The sequence below is a fragment of the Molossus molossus genome, unplaced genomic scaffold (assembly GCF_014108415.1).
Source record: "Molossus molossus isolate mMolMol1 unplaced genomic scaffold, mMolMol1.p scaffold_m16_p_10, whole genome shotgun sequence".
NCBI lineage: Eukaryota > Metazoa > Chordata > Mammalia > Chiroptera > Molossidae > Molossus > Molossus molossus.
Genome location: NW_023425345.1, coordinates 2,843,932 through 2,863,224, shown reverse-complemented (window position 1 = coordinate 2,863,224; position 19,293 = coordinate 2,843,932). Strand labels below are relative to the sequence as shown.

At 42.0% G+C, this 19,293-nt stretch overlaps 1 protein-coding gene and 1 pseudogene across 4 annotated transcripts in view; both read left to right on the top strand.

Annotated features, from left to right (window-relative positions):
- EP300 (E1A binding protein p300) overlaps nucleotides 1-18,652 on the top strand; it is an 87,490-nt gene extending 68,838 nt beyond the window's left edge. Inside the window, exons 21-31 of one of the 4 annotated variants that reach the window (XM_036252359.1) lie at nucleotides 788-844; nucleotides 1,916-1,993; nucleotides 3,911-3,978; nucleotides 5,366-5,516; nucleotides 5,637-5,783; nucleotides 6,410-6,523; nucleotides 7,451-7,616; nucleotides 9,027-9,191; nucleotides 10,656-10,817; nucleotides 14,894-15,175; nucleotides 15,372-18,652. In XM_036252359.1, the coding sequence (XP_036108252.1) occupies nucleotides 788-844; nucleotides 1,916-1,993; nucleotides 3,911-3,978; nucleotides 5,366-5,516; nucleotides 5,637-5,783; nucleotides 6,410-6,523; nucleotides 7,451-7,616; nucleotides 9,027-9,191; nucleotides 10,656-10,817; nucleotides 14,894-15,175; nucleotides 15,372-17,558 (3,577 nt within the window). In that variant the 3' untranslated portion in view covers nucleotides 17,559-18,652. The remainder of the gene's footprint in view (nucleotides 1-787; nucleotides 845-1,915; nucleotides 1,994-3,910; nucleotides 3,979-5,365; nucleotides 5,517-5,636; nucleotides 5,784-6,409; nucleotides 6,524-7,450; nucleotides 7,617-9,026; nucleotides 9,192-10,655; nucleotides 10,818-14,893; nucleotides 15,176-15,371) is intronic. The other 3 variants (XM_036252358.1, XM_036252361.1, XM_036252362.1) reach the window with 3 other exon arrangements.
- On the top strand, nucleotides 5,093-5,211 carry LOC118624835 (annotated as a pseudogene).
- Nucleotides 18,653-19,293: the final 641 nt, after the last annotated feature.

The window sequence follows — 19,293 nt, the reverse complement described above, 5'->3', positions numbered from 1 at the left end:
AACCTAAGAGTCTGCATAACTAACAGGGTCCTCCTATGCTGCTGGTCTTCAGAGTATACTGAGTAGCAAGGCCTAACCTTGTAGAAATGTTTCTCTAGGCTATAACTAGTAGGAAACAGTTTAAATGTAGAAGTGTCCTCTTTTTCTGTAGAAGAATCACAGAAGTCAGTGTTGGTCTCCCTGAAGTTTATTCTAGATAGAGAATAAGAGGCCATGTGTTGTGCTAGTTCTGGATGGGTGGGAGGCTGTGTGAAAATTTTAAAGTGAATACTATAAAATGAAGAATTTTTACCCTTTAAAATTGAAAAATAATGTTCATAATATTGAAAATTCCTATTAATATAAAAAGTTGTTTGACTAGACCTTCCTGAAAAATGAGTATTGTTTTTAAATAGTGGTTTAGCTGCCTCTATAAACACCATCTTTCATGTTCAGTCTAGGAACATTAAACTATTAAAAAGCATAAATACATAACATTAAGAGGAGCAGGCAAGGTTTAAAAAGGAGAAGAGTGATCTCATGTTTCTAATTCTTCCTAGTTTCTCCAGTTGCTACCAGGAGAAATAGATTTATGATAAAGTCCTTTCCAAAAACACAGGCATTCCTTTATGTAAACACTAATTTTGTGACAGCCAGGAAAGTATCTGTTTAATGTATCCTCATTATATTCTCAGAAGATTTAAGTAATCCCCTTACAGTATAAGATTTGTTCTTGGATTAAAACAGTGGTCAGAGTGCTCATCTTTCTGTGTCACTTTTTCTCATCGTGTCCCTTTTCTTTCCTTAGTACAATAAATAAAGAACAGTTTTCCAAGAGAAAAAATGACACACTGGATCCTGAACTGTAAGTAATTTTCCTTGAATCGTCAGTACACTTAGATTTGCCTTCTTTCTTTCATTTTCTTGGTTTGCATGGCCATTGAGATGATTCTACATTCTTGGGCTAAATCTACATTACAGTTAGTATTCATTTACATTTCACTAAAGTGACCTAATATTGGTGTTATGTAGGCCCAAGTGAAGCACCAAGCTACCTCTGCTCAGGGCCATTGTGTTCCATTCCTATTGTCCTCTGCATTTTCAAACAAGTTCACAGTCCCCTACTTTGTGGTGAGGCCTTTCACAGTCACATTTTAAATTGTCACATTTAAGCCCAGGCAAGTGTGGCTCCATGCACAGAAGGGTCGTGGATTCGATGCCCAGTCAGTGCATGTACCTGGGTTGCAGGTTCAACCCATAGCCCCGGCAGGAATCAGCCGACCAATGTGACTTTCTTACATCGATGTTTCTCTCTCTCCTCTCCCCACCTCTCACCCACTGTCTCTGAAAATCAATAGAAAAAATATCCTTGGGTGAGAATTAACAATTTCTTTTGAAATTTGTTCTACCTGTGACACCAAAGAGCTTTTTTTTAAATCCTCACCCGAAGACAATTTTCCATTTTTTGTTCAGATAGAGTGGGATGGGGAGAGAGAAAAACATTGATGTGAAAGGGGCACATCGAGTGGTTGCCACCTGCACGACCCAACCAGGGCTGGGGACAAACTGCAACCGAGGTACATGCCCTTAGCGGGAACCGAACCTGGATCTCTCTGGACTGCAGGCCAACACTCTAACCGCAGAGCCAAACCGGCCAGGGCCCAAATTGCTTTTTAAAAATTAAAATCTTTTAGCCTGGCCGGTGTGGTTCATTTGGTTGAGCATCATCCCATGCATTGAGAAGTCACTGGTTTGATTTCCAGTCAGGGCACATACTCAGGTTTCTGACTTAATCCCCAGTTGGGGGTGTACTGGAAGCAGCCAATTGATGTTTCTCTCCCTTTCCCTTCCTCTCTCTCTAAAAAAAAATCAATAAAATCATATTTTTAAAAACTATTATTTCAAGTTTTTAGATGTTTTGGCTTTTTATTTCCAGATTTGTTGAATGTACAGAGTGTGGAAGAAAGATGCATCAGATCTGTGTACTTCATCATGAGATCATCTGGCCAACTGGGTGAGACATGAATCATGAGTTTTAGCAAGTTTTTGTCTTTGCGATGATTGTATCATATTTTCAAAGTTACTATCTCTAAAAATTGTTCTTTGGATTGGGAAAAGATAATTAAAATCCAGATTTAAAACATTAAATAACCTAGAATCCAAAAATGTAGATTGTTCACTTGCTTGCATGCAGCATTTTAATCCATATACAAATGTTCTAAAGGTTTTTATTTTAAATTATTTTGTGATCTGTTACACCAAAAATAAATGCTTGGGAAGATTTATGAATAGAGGTAAGAAATCTCTAGCACCTGGGAACTAGCAAGGAAGTATTAGATGCAATTAAATTTGCCAAATTTTGAATGTTTATTTACACAGCATTAGAAAAATTAGAAGAGCCCAGCTGGTGTGGCTCACTGGTTGAGTGTCGACCCATGCACCAAGAGTCACCAGTTCGATTCCTGGTCAGAGCACAAGCCCAGGTTGTGGGCCAAATCCCCAGGGGCGGGGGGGCATGCAGGAAGCAGCCAGTCAATGTTCTCGCTCATTGATGTTTCTGTCTCTCCCTCTCCCTTCCTCTCTCTCTAAAAAAATCAATAAATAAAAAATTAGAAGATCCAGGTATGGAAGGTACCAAGGGAACGCCTCTATTTTTCCCTCTGAGAAAACATCACACTACGAATGGTATATTAAATGGTGGCCCTGGTTAGAATTTGATTTAAACATCTTTGGAGGGTTGGGCAATAAGTTTAATGACTGTCGTAATAAGTTACATGGCTGTTGTCCAGTGAAAGTCAGAGTTGCCTTAAGTGACTAGATACAGACTTCAGTTAACTAGCTATTCTTGGACCCCATGTTCTGTTTATGAATATTCTCCACATATTTACCCAGACTGTCCATCATTTGTGACTTCGATAGCAACGAGTGGATTTTTGTCCATTGGGACACTTACACCTGCTACTGCTATGGGCCACCTTTCACCCTCCCAGAATGGGGCTGGTCCTGGCTCTGTTCCAAGGGAATTATGAGGTGTCTATTTATCAAGTGACTTGTTAGGATGGGATCTCTATCTACACTATCCTCTGCTCTTTTCTTGAATTATTGATGCTGGTTTGAAGGTCACAGGAAAGAGGAGGCTAACAGATTTCCAGAAAATAACACAGGAAAGCCATGGTAGTTGATGTATATATATGGCTTGTCTTTAGATAGGAATTTTTAGTGTTCTTAATTACAGAGTGGGTGAGAATAATTAACAGACTGGCAGTGATTCTTCCAACTTCAGATCAGTCAGCTAGCTGATGAACTCACATGTTTCAGTAAGAAATTCAACTTATGTACACATCCTTATGTAATTGCAAGAACAAAAAGAATGTACATTTTTCCTTGGCTGATACGGCTCTATTGGTTGGAACATCATCCCGTGCACCGGAAGGTCTCGGGGTTTGATTTCCCAGTCAGGGCACATAGCCTTGTTGTGGGTTCAGTCCCTGTATGGGAGGCAACCAATCGATGTTTCTCTCTCAGATCAACAATTTCTCTCTCAAATTAAAAATATATATCCATCCATCCTCAGGTGAGGATTTTTAAAAAGAATGAACATTTTACATCTGTTGGTACTTTTGAGTGTGCTTCTTTACATACCATACCTGTCAGTAGCATACAGACTTTGCCAGTGCTCGGCCAAAAAACAAAATTCCTGTCTTTTGCCTGTTTTTCAATTAGGTTATTCCCTTTTTGTTAATGGTATCTACAAGCTCTTCATATATTCCTCGCATTATTAACTCTTTGTTATACATTTAGAAATATTTCTATTTTTCCCAGGTCATCTTTTGAATTTTAACTTGATACATACATAAGATAGATTGTGTCATACACATTACCTTAAATGTTTCTGTAAGTTTTGTAAGCAGAGTCTTGGTTTATATTTTAGGTTTGTCTGTGATGGCTGTTTAAAGAAAACTGCGCGAACTAGAAAAGAAAATAAGTTTTCTGCTAAAAGTAAGTTTCGTTCTTACAGGTATAGCTTGGCAAAACTTCACTGAAGCACAGTTAAGAATAAGCTATCTAAAATGAATGGCTTTGGATTGGCTGGTGCAGCTCAGTGGTTGAGGGTCGACCCATGCACCAAGGGTCACCGGTTTGATACCCATTCAGGGCACATGCCCAGGTTGTGGGCCAAATCCCCAGTGTGAGGCATGCAGGAGGCGGCCAATCAATGTTCTCTCTCGTTGATGTTTCTATCTCTCTGTTCCTCTCCCTTCCTTTCACTGTAAAATCAATAAAGAAAAACATTTTTTAATTAATATCTTTGCTTTAACCTTATTTAAAATATTTAACCAAACTAAAAATAAATAACTTTTCTATAATGGATCTACTTAGACTTGAACTGTACTGTACTTTTATCAGCATTTGTAAAATGGAGTCAGTTTTCCTTGTTTGTGCATTTCTCCATATTTGAGGCATTTCTTAATAGGGGCCAGATGTGGAACTGTTTGTCTAGAATTTCCGTCCCATGGTTCCCTCAGTTTTGTCCATACCATTAGTGGGGCCTGCTTTTAAACCTATGTCATTTTTTTTTTTTAATCCTCACCTGAGGATATTTTTCCATTTATCTTCAGATAGAGTGGGAGGGAGAGAGAAAGAGAGAAACATTGATGTGAGAAAGACATATCGATTGGTTGCCTTCCACATGACCCTAACCAGGGCCAGGGACTGAACCACCACCAAGGTATGTGCCCTTGACCGGAATTGAACCCAAGACTCTTTGGTCCGTGGGGCAACGCTCTAACTGCTGAGCCAGACTGGCCAGGGCCTATGTGATCTTTTCAATTGAGGGTTAGGGCAGCGTGGTGATCAAAATTTTAATACAGTTAGTATTACATTATATTACAGTGTGTGGTTTAGTTTCGTGTCTTTGCAATTCTATGCTTATCTACAGATTGCCTTTACTGTTGCTAGGTTTCTCATAATACCCAACCTTTTTAAAAAGTACTTTTGCAATTGAGGCAAAATGCATATGGATGTTTGTTCTTTTTTTTTTTAACTTTTCTGTAATTAGAAAGTTTTCAAAGTAAAAAGTTGGGGAAATAACATTAAGTGATGACTATCATGCTTGCTTTAAATGCACATATAATATAATTGGAATTATACAGAGAAGATCAGCATGGCCTATTCCTTGTGCAAGGATGATACACAAATTCATGAATCTTCTACGTGGGGGAAGATGCTTTTAAGTTTTGACTACATTGCTTGCTTTTAGCAAAATCTAGCACATTATCCTATTGAAAAAGCAGAAATGAGATTTGATATTGAATCTTAAGACTGACAGTAATAAATTTGTATCTTGATTACTACTGAACTTTTTTTTTAACTTCTACATTCCTAGGGTTGCCATCTACCAGACTTGGCACCTTTCTAGAGAATCGTGTGAATGACTTTCTGAGACGACAAAATCACCCTGAGTCAGGAGAAGTCACTGTTCGTGTTGTTCATGCTTCTGACAAAACTGTGGAAGTCAAACCAGGCATGAAAGCAAGGTATCTAGTATTTTCTTTCTTCTTCTCTTGTAGATCCACAATTGCTCAAATATCATTACTGTTGATTATTCTAATCTGAATGAGATGTTGTGGGTTTTCCCTCCTGTCTGAATTGTATAGGTTTGTGGACAGTGGAGAGATGGCAGAATCCTTTCCCTATCGAACCAAAGCCCTCTTTGCCTTTGAAGAGATTGATGGTGTTGACTTGTGCTTCTTTGGCATGCATGTGCAGGAGTATGGCTCGGACTGTCCTCCACCCAACCAGAGGTAGGGTTTGCTAGGGCTGCCTTCTGATGTGCATGGGACTTTGCAGTTAGATGAAAAAGCAAAATGGCAAGAAAGTATTTGATGTACGTGGTTTGGAAATGCAAATTCTCCAGTGTAGTATTTAAGTAAAATCAAAAACAAAGTATTGCTCAATACTGCTCTTCTGTGGTCATAGTAATAAGGAAAGGGTTATGAATAGCAGTCTAGAATGGGAAACAAACTCACTATTCTTCAGAAAATGGACTTAAATCTAGTTGTGTTAAGTACCTTGCTGAGAGATGTGTGAATGAATGTCTTTCAAATGAGGTAGAATATGGTTTGGAATTTTTTGTTTTGAAAATAGTGTAAAGGCCAGAATAAGAATGCTGCCAGAATACATTTGGGTCCATAAATATTGTCTGGTATACTATGTTTCAGGCACTGTTGGGTGCTAATAAGACTATATTAGAGCCTTAGGTTCACTAAGCTTCCTAAAGGGTTCAAAATCTAGTCATTTAACTAACTATAATACCGTGTTGACAAGGTAAGCCTTAAAAAGCACAGGAGTGAGAGAATGTATTTTTAGCCACATCGATAAGAACTCACATGATGACCTGACTTGATTTCTTTCTCCCCATCTGTTACAGGAGAGTATACATATCATACCTCGATAGTGTTCATTTCTTCCGTCCAAAGTGCTTGAGGACTGCAGTCTATTATGAAATCCTAATAGGATATTTAGAATATGTCAAGAAATTAGGGTAAGCATCTTTGAAAACAAATGCCATTTTTAAAAAACAATTGTTTTAAACTAATCATTGTGCAAATATATGACTTTTTGCCTTTTTTCTCAGCTTTGATTTCCATCTAGTAAAACTAGAATCTCATTTTTGCTGGAGATCCTTTGGTTTTACACCTGTCCCAGATTGGTTTGATTGTATTCAGTTAAGCTGTTAAGTACAATTTGATTTCTAAGTTGGTTGTTAACTCATTTGGGGCCAGTACCTTGAACATTTACATTTACCCTTTTATACTGAGGTATCAAACCAAAAACAAAGTTCTAGAGATAATAAAAATTTAAATGTCAGACCTGGTTCCTTACTGTACCACCTCACCTTGCAGGTTTTTCTTTTCTTTTTTTTCTTTTTTGTAATTGATTTTTTTTAGAGAGAGAAGCATCAATGTGGGGAACAGGGTCATATGCTTCCTGTATGCTCCCTACTGGGGATCAAATCTGCAGTCCGGGCATGTTCCATGACTGGGGATCAAACCAGGACCTCTCAGTCTATGGGACAGTGCTCAATCCACTGAGCCACACCAGCTGGGCTTTGTAGGTTTTTTTTCTCAACGACTTGCATTTTGTTTAACTTTCTTGTTGAAATGGATCCATTTCCCTTAACATTATAGCTTTCATTTGGTTGTTAAATGCAAATCTGGGGGTTTGTGATCCTCCAAGAACAACTAGCCTCTGTGAAACTTCTAAGAAGAACCAGGAATGTGAGGTCCATTGTTAGTACTGTGGGTACTGGCCTATGAATTTTGATCTGATGCTGGATTGTATACTTTGTGTTGTCTTGGGGGGAAGTCATTGGTTTCTGTATTGACTTCACCTAGTAGTTCAAAATGTGTCATTCTGGGAAGAATGGATGATCACTTCTCTTGAATGTTCCTTTTCTTTGTATTGTTAGTTATACAACAGGGCATATTTGGGCATGTCCCCCAAGTGAGGGAGATGACTATATCTTCCATTGCCATCCTCCTGACCAGAAGATACCTAAGCCAAAGCGACTGCAGGAGTGGTACAAAAAGATGCTTGACAAGTCCGTGTCTGAGCGAATTGTCCATGACTACAAGGTCAGAAGGAGTGGGGGGAGTGATAGAAGTGGAAATTTACTCTTCCATATAATTTATAAAATTATGCTCATTTGGTAAAGTTTTTTTTTTTTTTTTTTTTTTTTTTTTTTTTTTTTTTTTTTTTTTTTTTTTATCCTCACCCGAGGACATTTTTCGATATTTTGTTCAGATAGAGTGAGAAGGAGAGAGAGAGAGAGAGAGAAACATCGACGTGAAAGCGACACATCGAGTGGTTGCCACCCACACAACCCAACCAGGGCCGGGGACAAACTGCAACCAAGGTACGTGCCCTTAGCGGGAACCGAACCCGGGTCTCTCCGGACCGCAGGCCAACGCTCTAACCGCTGAGCCAAACCGGCCAGGGCTGGTAAAGTTTTTATTTTGCCTAAATTATTAAGATGAAGTGTATCTGTTTACAAATTGCTCAATCCAGTCAAGTATATCAGTGTTTAACATTCTCTTTTCCATAATCAAACTTTTTCAAAGTTTGAAGAGTCTTAGATCAACAAACTTCTATTTAAAGATGTGACCTATTAAAAATATATTCTTAATAGCCACTGGTGATTATAAGGTCTCTTATAATAAGAACTTGAACTACTGAATTTCTTACCTGTTTTTACTCTTGGGGAGGAAATCATCAGCCGGGTGTTTTCCCAGCAGCACAGCAGATCACTGTGTAACCATACAGTTTCCGGTATGTGCAGTTTTTGTGTTGAACGTAGTTATTTCTCAGTGAAAGCTGCTGGAACTCCAGGGATGGGTTCAAGGCAGGGGTGCCCCACATGGCACTGCCTTTGTCATCGGGAGTGGTAAAGGCCACGTGGAAATGATGATGTCTCTGCCTGTGCCATTGGTCCCGGCAGGACAATTTATCACTTGGTTATATGAAGGCAGACAATCTCCCTGCCTTCATGGGTAGAGGAAAGAGAAAACCAGAAATAGTGGCTTAAGACGGCCTTCTTACTGTTTATGATACTAAATGTCTTCCTGGGTATGGTATTTGGATATAAAATCTCTACCACCATTTAATTAATTAATTAATTTACTTATTTCTTTTTAATCCTCACTCAAGGACATTTTTCCATTATCAGAGTGGGAGGGAGGGAAGAAGAGAGAGAGAGAAACATCAATGTGAGAGGGACACATCGATTGGTTGCCCCCACACAACCCCAACCAGGGGACTAACTGCAGCCCAAGGTACGTGCCCTTGACCGGAACCAAACCCGTGACTCATTGGTCCACAGACCAATGCTCTAACCACTGAGCCCCGGCCAGGGCTCTGCTACCATTTCAGAAGACATTTTAATCCTTGGTGTTTCATATGTCCACTAGCTGTGACTGCTTTGTATAATATGAATGCTTTTTAAAATAAAAATTAGAAATTTCATTTTGTGCATGGATATTTTTCAGGATATTTTTAAGCAAGCTACTGAAGATCGATTAACAAGTGCAAAGGAATTGCCATACTTTGAAGGTGATTTCTGGCCCAATGTTCTGGAAGAGAGCATTAAGGAACTAGAACAGGAGGAGGAAGAGAGGAAACGAGAGGAAAACACCAGCAATGAAAGCACAGATGTAAGAGCTTTTCCTTTTTCTTTCCAACTTCTACATTGATTCTCATCTATAATCCAGAGTGTACTTAAATTTTCAACTTGGCCTGAAAGCTCTCAGGTGTGAAAGCTCTTTAAATTGAGCAAGAATAAAAATAAAAAATAAAAAATAAAAAAAAATAAATTGAGCAAGAATGCCTGGCCGGTAGGGCTCCTGGATTGAGCCACTGTGCCATGGACTGAGGTCCCGTTTCAACTCCTGGTCAGGTTGCAGGCTCGATCCCCAGTAGGGGGATGTGCAGGAGGCAGCTGATCGGTGTCTCTCTCTCACACATCTGATGTTTCTTTCTCTCCCTTTTCTCTCTAAAAAAATCAATAAAAACATATAATAAATAAATAAATAGGGCAGGAAATGTTGGCTAAGTTACTAAGATTCTATTTCTGTGATTTTAAGTCTCTTTAGCATCAGTCCCCACTATTAAATGCAATCTTAGATTTCCAGTATGGAAACTGATGTGGAAACAGAAAGGAAACCCTGAGTAACTGATACAAAATTTCCTACCTAGAGCAGGGGAGTGGCAAACTTTAGTTTCTGTAAAGGTCCATATTATAGATATTTGGGGCCTTGCAGGCCATATATTGTCTCTGGTATGTTTTTTTTTTTTTAATCCTCACTCAAGGGTATTTTTACATTTATCTTCAGACAGAGTGGGAGGGGGAAAGAGACATCGATTGGTTGCCACCCACAAACCCCAACCAGATCCGGAGACAAACCACAACCGAGGTACATGCCCTTGGCCGGAATCGAACCTGAGACCTGGTCCACAGGCTGACACTTTGACCGCTGAGCCAAACCGGCCAGGGCCATGTTTTTGTTTTTGTTTTTATAACAAAAACAGACCTGGACCACAATTTACTAGTCCCCTGTGTAAAGAGCCTGATCTGTTATTTACACATAGCATGTCTAGAATTGCCCTCATTTAGTTTGATCTTGTAAAGTCACGCTTAAATAGTTTGTTAAAGAATTCTTTACAGCCTTGTTGTTTAAATTCATCGATTTAATGTTTTTTGGAAGTTTTTATGGAGTAGGCCCATAAAATACTAGATTGTGACTAGAAGGAAATAGGAAATGAGTCAGTCCAAGTCCTTGTGCCACCTGTCACTGCCTCACACTGCCATTCACTCCTTGTTCCCTGTCCTCAATTCTGGGATGGGATTGCTCAATCTGAGGGGTCTCCAAACTATGGGGCTCTTCTGGTCAAAAAGCTAAGGCTACCTTTGTCTTAATGAAGGGTCTTAGTGCAGGGATTCTTTATTGGGCGAAAACTAATGTTTACAGTGAATATCAGCTTAAAGATAAAGAGCAGTTGTGGAGGGCATAATATTGTATGACCTCTAGTTTCAAAGAATCGAGTCTTTCTTACCATTATTATTATTAAAATCACTCCCTAAGTTAACATTTTCTTGTCTCCTCCATGCTATCCTACAGGTGACAAAGGGAGACAGCAAAAATGCTAAAAAGAAGAATAATAAGAAAACCAGCAAAAACAAAAGCAGCCTGAGTAGGGGCAACAAGAAGAAGCCAGGCATGCCCAATGTATCCAATGACCTCTCACAGAAACTCTATGCCACCATGGAGAAACACAAAGAGGTAAGATGGAGCCTCCAAGAGTGGGATAAAAGCAGGGCAGGATTTCAGAACTGCCCACCATGGTTGGCATATATGATGTGAGCACCAGATTGGAAATTCAGAAGAAAGAAATCATTTGAATAAGAAAGAAAAAAGAGGATGGCTAGAGTAGGTGGTAAAAACAGGAAATGATAAGATTCCTTTGATTTGAAGATTTTATAAATCTAGATGGTGTTGGTCTTACACAGTCATGTGCTGCCTAGTGATGTTTTGGGCAGTGATGGACTGCATATATGATGGTGGTCTCATAACATGATGAAGTTGAAAATTTCCTATCACCTAGCAACATCACAGCCATTGTAATGTCATAGCGCAACACATTACTTGTGTTTACGGTGATGCTGGTATAAACAAACCTACATGCTGCCAGTCATATAAAAGTATAGCACGTAACAGTTATAGTAGTAGGTTATATACCATCTAGGTTTGTGTAAGTACACTATGACTACTCTCACACAACGACCAAATGACCTAATGACGCATTTCTTAGAACATATCCCAGTTACGAAGTGACACATGATGATGGATTTTGAAAGTATAAACATAGTTTACCTTGTGGGTATACCTCTTCATTGTTCAGGAAATTGCCTTGTTGGATATTTTTGCTATTTTGTTTTAAACCAAGTTCCTTAGAACTCCACTGGCCATTCCAGTTGGTCTATAATGGAACTTTGGCAAAACAAATGAAGTTAAATGTTGACTGTTGGCTTTCCTGAAAATAAATTGGGAAGTGGAGAGACTTTAAGAAAAATTAAACTGCCCTGGCCGGTTTGGCTCAGCGGTTAGAGCGTCGCCCTGCGGTCCTGAGAGACCTGGGTTCGGTTCCCGCTAAGGGCATGTACCTCGGTTGCAGTTTGTCCCCGGCCCTGGTTGGTCGTGCGGGTGGCAGCCACTCAATGTGTCCCTTTCACATCGATGTTTCTCTCTCTCTTCCTCTCTCCCCCTCCCGCTCTACCTGAACAAAAAATAGAAAAATGTCCTCAGGTGAGGATTAAAAAAAAAAAAGAAAAATTAAACTGCCCTGGCCAGTTTGGCTCAGCGGTTAGAGTGTCGGCCTGCGGTCTTGAGAGACCCGGGTTCGGTTCCCGCTAAGGGCATGTACCTCGGTTGCAGTTTGTCCCCAGCCCTGGTTGGTCGTGCGGGTGGCAGCCACTCGATTGTGTCCCTTTCACATCGATGTTTCTCTCTCTCTTCCTCTCTCCCCCTCCCACTCTACCTGAACAAAAAATAGAAAAATGTCCTCAGGTGAGGATAAAAAAAAAAAAAGAAAAATTAAACTGCCCTGGCCAGTTTGGCTCAGCGGTTAGAGCATCAGCCTGCGGTCCACAGAGAGCCAGGTTCGGTTCCCGCTAAAGGCGCGTACCTCGATTGCAGTTTGTCCCCAGCCCTGTTTGGTCATGTGGGTGGCAGCCACTCGATGTGTCCCTTTCCCGTCGATGTTTCTCACTCTCTCTTCCTCTCTCTCCCTCCCACTCTATCTGAACAAAAAGAATGGAAAAATGTCCTCGAGTGAGGATAAAAAAAAAAGTTAAACTTCCATAAATATACTTGTAACCTTTCCTCAAAGAAGTTAAAACTTTGAATTATTTCATTATTTAAATTACCTGTTCATTGTAGGGTATGTTGGGGTTCTTTTTCCTTTCAGCATTATCATTGGTGAAATGAGAAGTCTTAAAGGGTAATTCATGTCAAATTCTTAATGTCTCGGTTCAACTCTGTTCAGACATCATAATCACTTTCTTCTTAGAGGAAGTGGTTATTATGTGGAGAGGGAACTGAAGGTTTGAGTTTAAGTATGGAATTACAACCAAGTTAATTAAGCAGTCTTCAGTAGAGAAATCGTTATAGCAGAACCCTCCTTTAGAGAGTTAGTTATTGCAATGGTGCTTGACATTATAAAGCTTTTCAAAGAATCGTACCCATACACCACTGCTCTACTCCCATACCTTTTTTGTTGAAGCCTAAAGAACTAAGGTCAAGCCCTGATCAGTTTGGCTCAGCGGTTAGAGCATCGGCCTGTGGACCAGAGTCTCAGGTTTGGTTCCCACGAGGGGCGTGTACTCGGTTGCAGTTTGTCCCTGGCCTTGGTTGGTCGTGCGGGTGGCAGCCACTCAATGTGTCCCTTTCACATCGATGTTTTTCTCTCTCTCTGTCTTCCTCTCTCCCTCCCACTCTATCTGATCTGAACAAAAAATGGGAAAAAAAATGTCCTCACATAATAAAAAAAAAGAAATAAGGTCAACAGGTTAGCCTACGATGCTAGAGGCCTAATACCATTACCTCGGCTCTGCTAGTGAAACAGAAGGATTTCTTCGTTCTAGTGGGTGCCTCACTTAGATAATATTTATTAACTATTTAGAGCAATATGCAGTGTCACAAAAGTCTCATGTAACAGCAATTGGGAGAGGCCCTGTTGTGATGGGTTTAACTTAAATAGTGGGTATGTTCTATGACTTTGTTCAGTCAGAGGAAAATGTAGGTAGTATTCACCTATTAGGAATTAGAATCTAAGGTTGATTTAGATTAAATTCAAGTATTGTCTTAGCTATAGAGTGGCATACAGTGAAATCAGTCATGATGGCTGTTATCAGAGGGTTGATCATGGTTTTTATTTGCCTCTATTTTGAATGGGTTAGGCATTCCCCACTTGTTAGAGTCAGTGTTTTCCTCTGTGTCACGTTTTCAAAACGCTCTTTCTTGCCTTATGAGTGCATCCTTTGAGCCACAATCTTAAACCCAAGATTACAAGGTCAAACACCCATCACAGTCCTCCCTTGATACTTTTAACTTCTGGCATCTGTTTGATATGTGTCTCTACTCAGTGTGTGCTCTCTTTTCCTGTGTTCTTTTTCTAGAAATGTATCTTATCTTAAAAGACTCTTGTTTTATGCAAACATTGCTTCCCAAGTATATTATAAGTCTTACTGCCAGTTTGCACAGGTTTTCAGTTTCTGAAAAACTGGTATAATACAGAGGGCGGTACAGCACTTGCTCACAGCGTCCTGATCTCATGAAGGTACCATTTTACATTTTATTAGGTTAATAAGAGTTTATAGGTATATACTAATTAATTTCAAATACATATATACCAGCTTCCCACTGCAGCCTTTCCACTAATGGATATGGAAATTAATTAATGGTTGTGTTTTCAAACTTCAGTAAACAAAAAAATGTTGCTGCTGCCACAGCAAAGAGTAAGGTGTTGTTGCTCTGTTATCTTTCCCACCCTGAGCAACAATTTTGCTTTAAACTTACAGGGAAGTTGCATAGAGGACCTCCTCCCACACCCTTCACTCACAGTCACCAATTGTTAACATTTTGCTACATTTCCTTTTCTCTAGTTCAGCAAGTACCTCCTAAGAAAGAAGACAACCTCTGCATGGCCAAACTGGTTTTGCACTCAGGAAACTTAACCCAGTGTCACCATCTAATGTCTAGTCCGTCTGTGCTGTGGTTAAGGAGTATGTGTCATGTTGAGTTGCTGTGTCCTAGCTCCCAGCCTTACTTTCTTTCATGACATGGGCATTTTGTTGAAAAGTGCAGGCCAATTGTTATGTAAAATCTCCTTCAATTTGGATTTGTCTGATTTTTTTTTTTTTTTTTTTTTTGGTGGGGTATGTGCCCCTAGCGGGAACTGAACCTGGGACTCTCTGGTCCACAGGCCGACACTTCAACCGCTGAGCCAAACCAGCCAGGGCTAGCTAGATTCAGATTAAACCATGGGTTGCATCTTAAAGTATACCTCTCTGAGGCAAAATGTTCACTGTACATGTGCTGTACCTGACCTGTTTTTTTTTTCTTATTTTGAAGGAATTATTGAATGACATAGAAAAGGTCAGGTGTAGGTTTTAGGCCCTTTGTAAGCAGTTTCAGAGAAGAGACCAGAGATGTGTGAAGCAGGAAAGAGGGGCTGTATCACCAACTCAGTGTTCATTGGCTTCACAGGCATCCATGCTGATTGACCTGTCCACTGTTACTGATCCAGCACTATGTGGCACTCTAGTTCCAGAGTCAGAATGAGATTGTCTGTTTTGCAGGTCTTCTTTGTCATCCGTCTCATCGCCGGCCCTGCTGCCAACTCCCTGCCTCCCATTGTTGATCCTGACCCCCTCATCCCCTGTGATCTGATGGATGGACGGGATGCCTTTCTTACCCTCGCAAGGGACAAGCACCTGGAGTTCTCATCCCTCCGAAGAGCCCAGTGGTCTACCATGTGCATGCTGGTGGAGCTGCACACCCAGAGCCAGGACCGCTTTGTGTACACCTGCAATGAGTGCAAGCACCACGTGGAGACGCGCTGGCACTGCACTGTCTGCGAGGTAGGCCCCGGGTGGCTGGGAGGGGAGGGTACTGGAGGGTTCCAGGGGCCCTTCTGGGCTCGAGTGCCAGTGGTGAGTACTAGAAGGAGGCGAGTGGGGCCTGGCCTTGTAGTTGAGTGGTAGAACTAAAGGGGCTTGAGAGCTCAAGCAGACTTCACTCTCAGAGAGTTGACCTGCACTTGTTCTTTTCCCCCAGGATTATGATTTGTGTATCACCTGCTATAACACTAAAAACCATGACCACAAAATGGAGAAACTAGGTCTCGGCTTAGATGATGAGAGCAACAACCAGCAGGCTGCGGCCACTCAGAGCCCAGGAGACTCTCGCCGCCTGAGCATCCAGCGCTGCATCCAGTCTCTGGTCCATGCCTGTCAGTGCCGAAATGCCAATTGTTCCCTGCCTTCCTGCCAGAAGATGAAACGGGTTGTGCAGCACACCAAGGGTTGCAAACGGAAAACCAATGGAGGGTGCCCCATCTGCAAGCAGCTCATTGCCCTCTGCTGCTACCATGCCAAGCACTGCCAGGAGAACAAGTGCCCTGTGCCGTTCTGCCTAAACATCAAGCAAAAGCTCCGGCAGCAGCAGCTGCAGCACCGGCTCCAGCAGGCCCAGATGCTCCGCAGGAGGATGGCCAGCATGCAGCGGACTGGTGTGGTGGGACAGCAGCAGGGCCTGCCCTCCCCCACTCCTGCCACTCCAACCACGCCAACCAGCCAACAGCCCACCACCCCACAGACACCCCAGCCCCAGCCCCCTTCTCAGCCTCAGCCCACCCCTCCCAACAGCATGCCACCCTACTTGCCCAGGACTCAAGCTGCTGGCCCTGTGTCTCAGGGTAAAGCACCAGGTCAGGTAACCCCTCCAACCCCCCCTCAGACTGCTCAGCCACCTCTTCCAGGGCCCCCACCCGCAGCAGTGGAAATGGCAATGCAGATTCAGAGGGCAGCTGAGACGCAGCGCCAGATGGCCCATGTGCAGATTTTTCAAAGGCCAATCCAGCACCAGATGGCCCAGATGGCCCCAATGACCCCCATGGGTATGAACCCACCTCCCATGGCCAGAGGTCCCAGTGGACATTTGGAGCCAGGAATGGGGCCCACTGGGATGCAGCAACAGCCACCATGGGCCCAAGGAGGATTGCCTCAGCCCCAACAACTACAGTCTGGGATGCCAAGGCCAGCCATGATGTCAGTGGCCCAGCATGGTCAGCCTTTGAACATGGCTCCCCAACCAGGATTGGGTCAGGTCGGTGTGAGCCCTCTCAAACCAGGCACTGTGTCTCAACAAGCCTTACAAAACCTTTTGCGGACTCTCAGGTCTCCCAGCTCTCCCCTCCAGCAGCAACAGGTGCTTAGTATCCTTCACGCCAACCCCCAGCTGTTGGCTGCATTCATCAAGCAGCGGGCTGCCAAGTATGCCAACTCTAATCCGCAACCCCTCCCTGGGCAGCCTGGCATGCCCCAAGGCCAGCCAGGGCTGCAGCCCCCTACCATGCCCGTTCAGCAGGGGGTCCACTCCAGTCCAGCCATGCAGAACATGAATCCCATGCAAGCAGGGGTCCAGAGGGCCAGCCTGCCCCAGCAGCAACCACAGCAGCAACTCCAACCGCCCATGGGAGGGATGAGCCCCCAGGCTCAGCAGATGAACATGAATCACAACACCATGCCTTCACAGTTCCGAGACATCTTGAGACGACAGCAGATGATGCAGCAGCAGGGAGCAGGGCCAGGAATTGGCCCTGGGATGGCCAACCACAACCAATTCCAGCAACCCCAAGGAGTTGGCTACCCCCCGCAGCAGCAGCAGCAGCAACGGATGCAGCATCACATGCAACAGATGCAACAAGGGAACATGGGACAGATGGGCCAGCTCCCCCAGGCCTTGGGAGCAGAGGCTGGAGCCAGTCTGCAGGCCTATCAGCAGCGACTCCTTCAGCAACAGATGGGGTCCCCTGCTCAGCCCAACCCCATGAGCCCCCAACAGCATATGCTCCCAAACCAGGCTCAGTCCCCACACCTACAAGGCCAGCAGATCCCTTCTTCTCTCTCCAATCAAGTGCGTTCTCCCCAGCCTGTCCCTTCTCCACGGCCGCAGTCTCAGCCCCCGCACTCCAGCCCTTCCCCAAGGATGCAACCTCAGCCTTCTCCACACCACGTTTCCCCACAAACCAGTTCTCCACATCCAGGACTGGTAGCTGCCCAGGCCAACCCCATGGAACAAGGGCATTTTGCCAGCCCAGACCAGAATTCGATGCTTTCTCAGCTTACTAGCAATCCAGGCATGGCAAACCTCCATGGTGCAAGCGCCACGGACCTGGGACTCAGCACCGATAACTCAGACTTGAATTCAAACCTCTCACAGAGTACACTAGACATACACTAGAGACACCTTGTAGTATTTTGGGAGCAAAAAAATTATTTTCTCTTAACAAGACTGTTTTGTACTGAAAACAATTTTTTTGAATCTTTCTTAGCCTAAAAGACAATTTTCCTTGGAACACATAAGAACTGTGCAGTAGCTGTTTGTGGTTTTAAAACAAACATGCAAGATGAACCTGAGGGATGATAGAACACAAAGAATATATTTTTGTTAGGGCTGGTTACCACCAGCCTTTTTTTCCCTTGTGTGTGTGCTTCAAGTGTGCACTGGGAGGAGGCTGAGGTCTGTGAAGCCACCGACATGCTCCTGCCTTGCACCTCCAATAGGTTTTATTATTTTTTTTAAATTAATGAAAATATGTAATATTAATAGTTATTATTTACTGGTGCAGATGGCTGACATTTTTCCCTATTTTCCTCACTTTATGGAAGAGTTAAAAGAACATTTCTAAAACCAGAGGACAAAAGGGGTTAATGTTACTTTAAAATTACATTCTATATATATATAAATATATATAAATATATATTAAAATACCAGTTTTCTTTCTCTGGGTGCAAAGATGTTCATTCTTTTAAAAATGTTAAAAAAAAAAAAAAATTTCCCTTTCCTTCCCTCAAGTCAACTTTTGTGCTCCAGAAAATTTTCTATTCTGTAAGTCTGAGCGTAAAAACTTCAAGTATTAAAATAATTTGTACATGTAGAGAGAAAAATGACTTTTTCAAAATATACAGGGGCAGCTGCCAAATTGATGTATTATACTGTGGTTCTGTTTCTCGGAAGAATTTCTTTTTTGTTATTTTTACATCTAACAAGAAAAAGATTAAAAAGAGGGTAAGAAACGATTCCATTGGGATGATTTTAACATGCAAAATGTCCCTGGGGTTTCTTTGCTTGCTTTCTTCCTCCTTACCCTGCCCCCTCACACACACACACACACACACATACACTTTCTGTAAAACTTGAAAATAGAAAGCAAAAACCCTCAACTGTTGTAAATCATGCAATTAAAATTGATTACTTATAAATATGAACTTTGGATCACTGTATAGACTGTTAAATTTGATTTCTTATTACCTATTGTTAAATAAACTGTGTGAGACAGCTAACTTTGTTTCACTTCTTGCCGTCACATCTTTGTCTTAGAAGGCATCGGTTTATGTCCCTGATGCATAGGGTTCAGAGGAAAAAGCAAAAGCACTAGTTTATAGCCTCCCTGTGTATATTAGCGTGAATTTACAAATGGACTTTGGTAAATTTGTCCAACATTCAGGGGAAAACATTACAAGTACCAGCCAAGTGTCAATTTTATCTGTTTTAATTTATATTAAGTAGCCTTTAATATCTTGATATGGGACCTTCTATGGTCCCCTATGGGTGACTCATGGTCTTCCAATCAACCTTAACTGACAGGGATGAAAATGAACACATAGCAGTTTCTTGAAAAAGCAATAATTAAAGCTAGGGCCACAATACATGCCTATTCTATCACACTTTTTGCTAACTGCTAACCAAGACCTTAACGAGGGGATGAGGTCTAGTAGGAAAGGAAAATGTGAGGAAATAAGACCTGGGAAGCTAAGTAAGAGAGCTTAATTATAACAGTCCAGTATGTTGCCAGGTGTTAACGAGAACTGAGGTTACTGGTCCTTTCTCCAACTTAATTATATGGGCTATGAACAATTTGAAAATTAGAAGAATACTGTTAGCTGCTTTGGCATCATTTGGCAGGTCTTGTTTT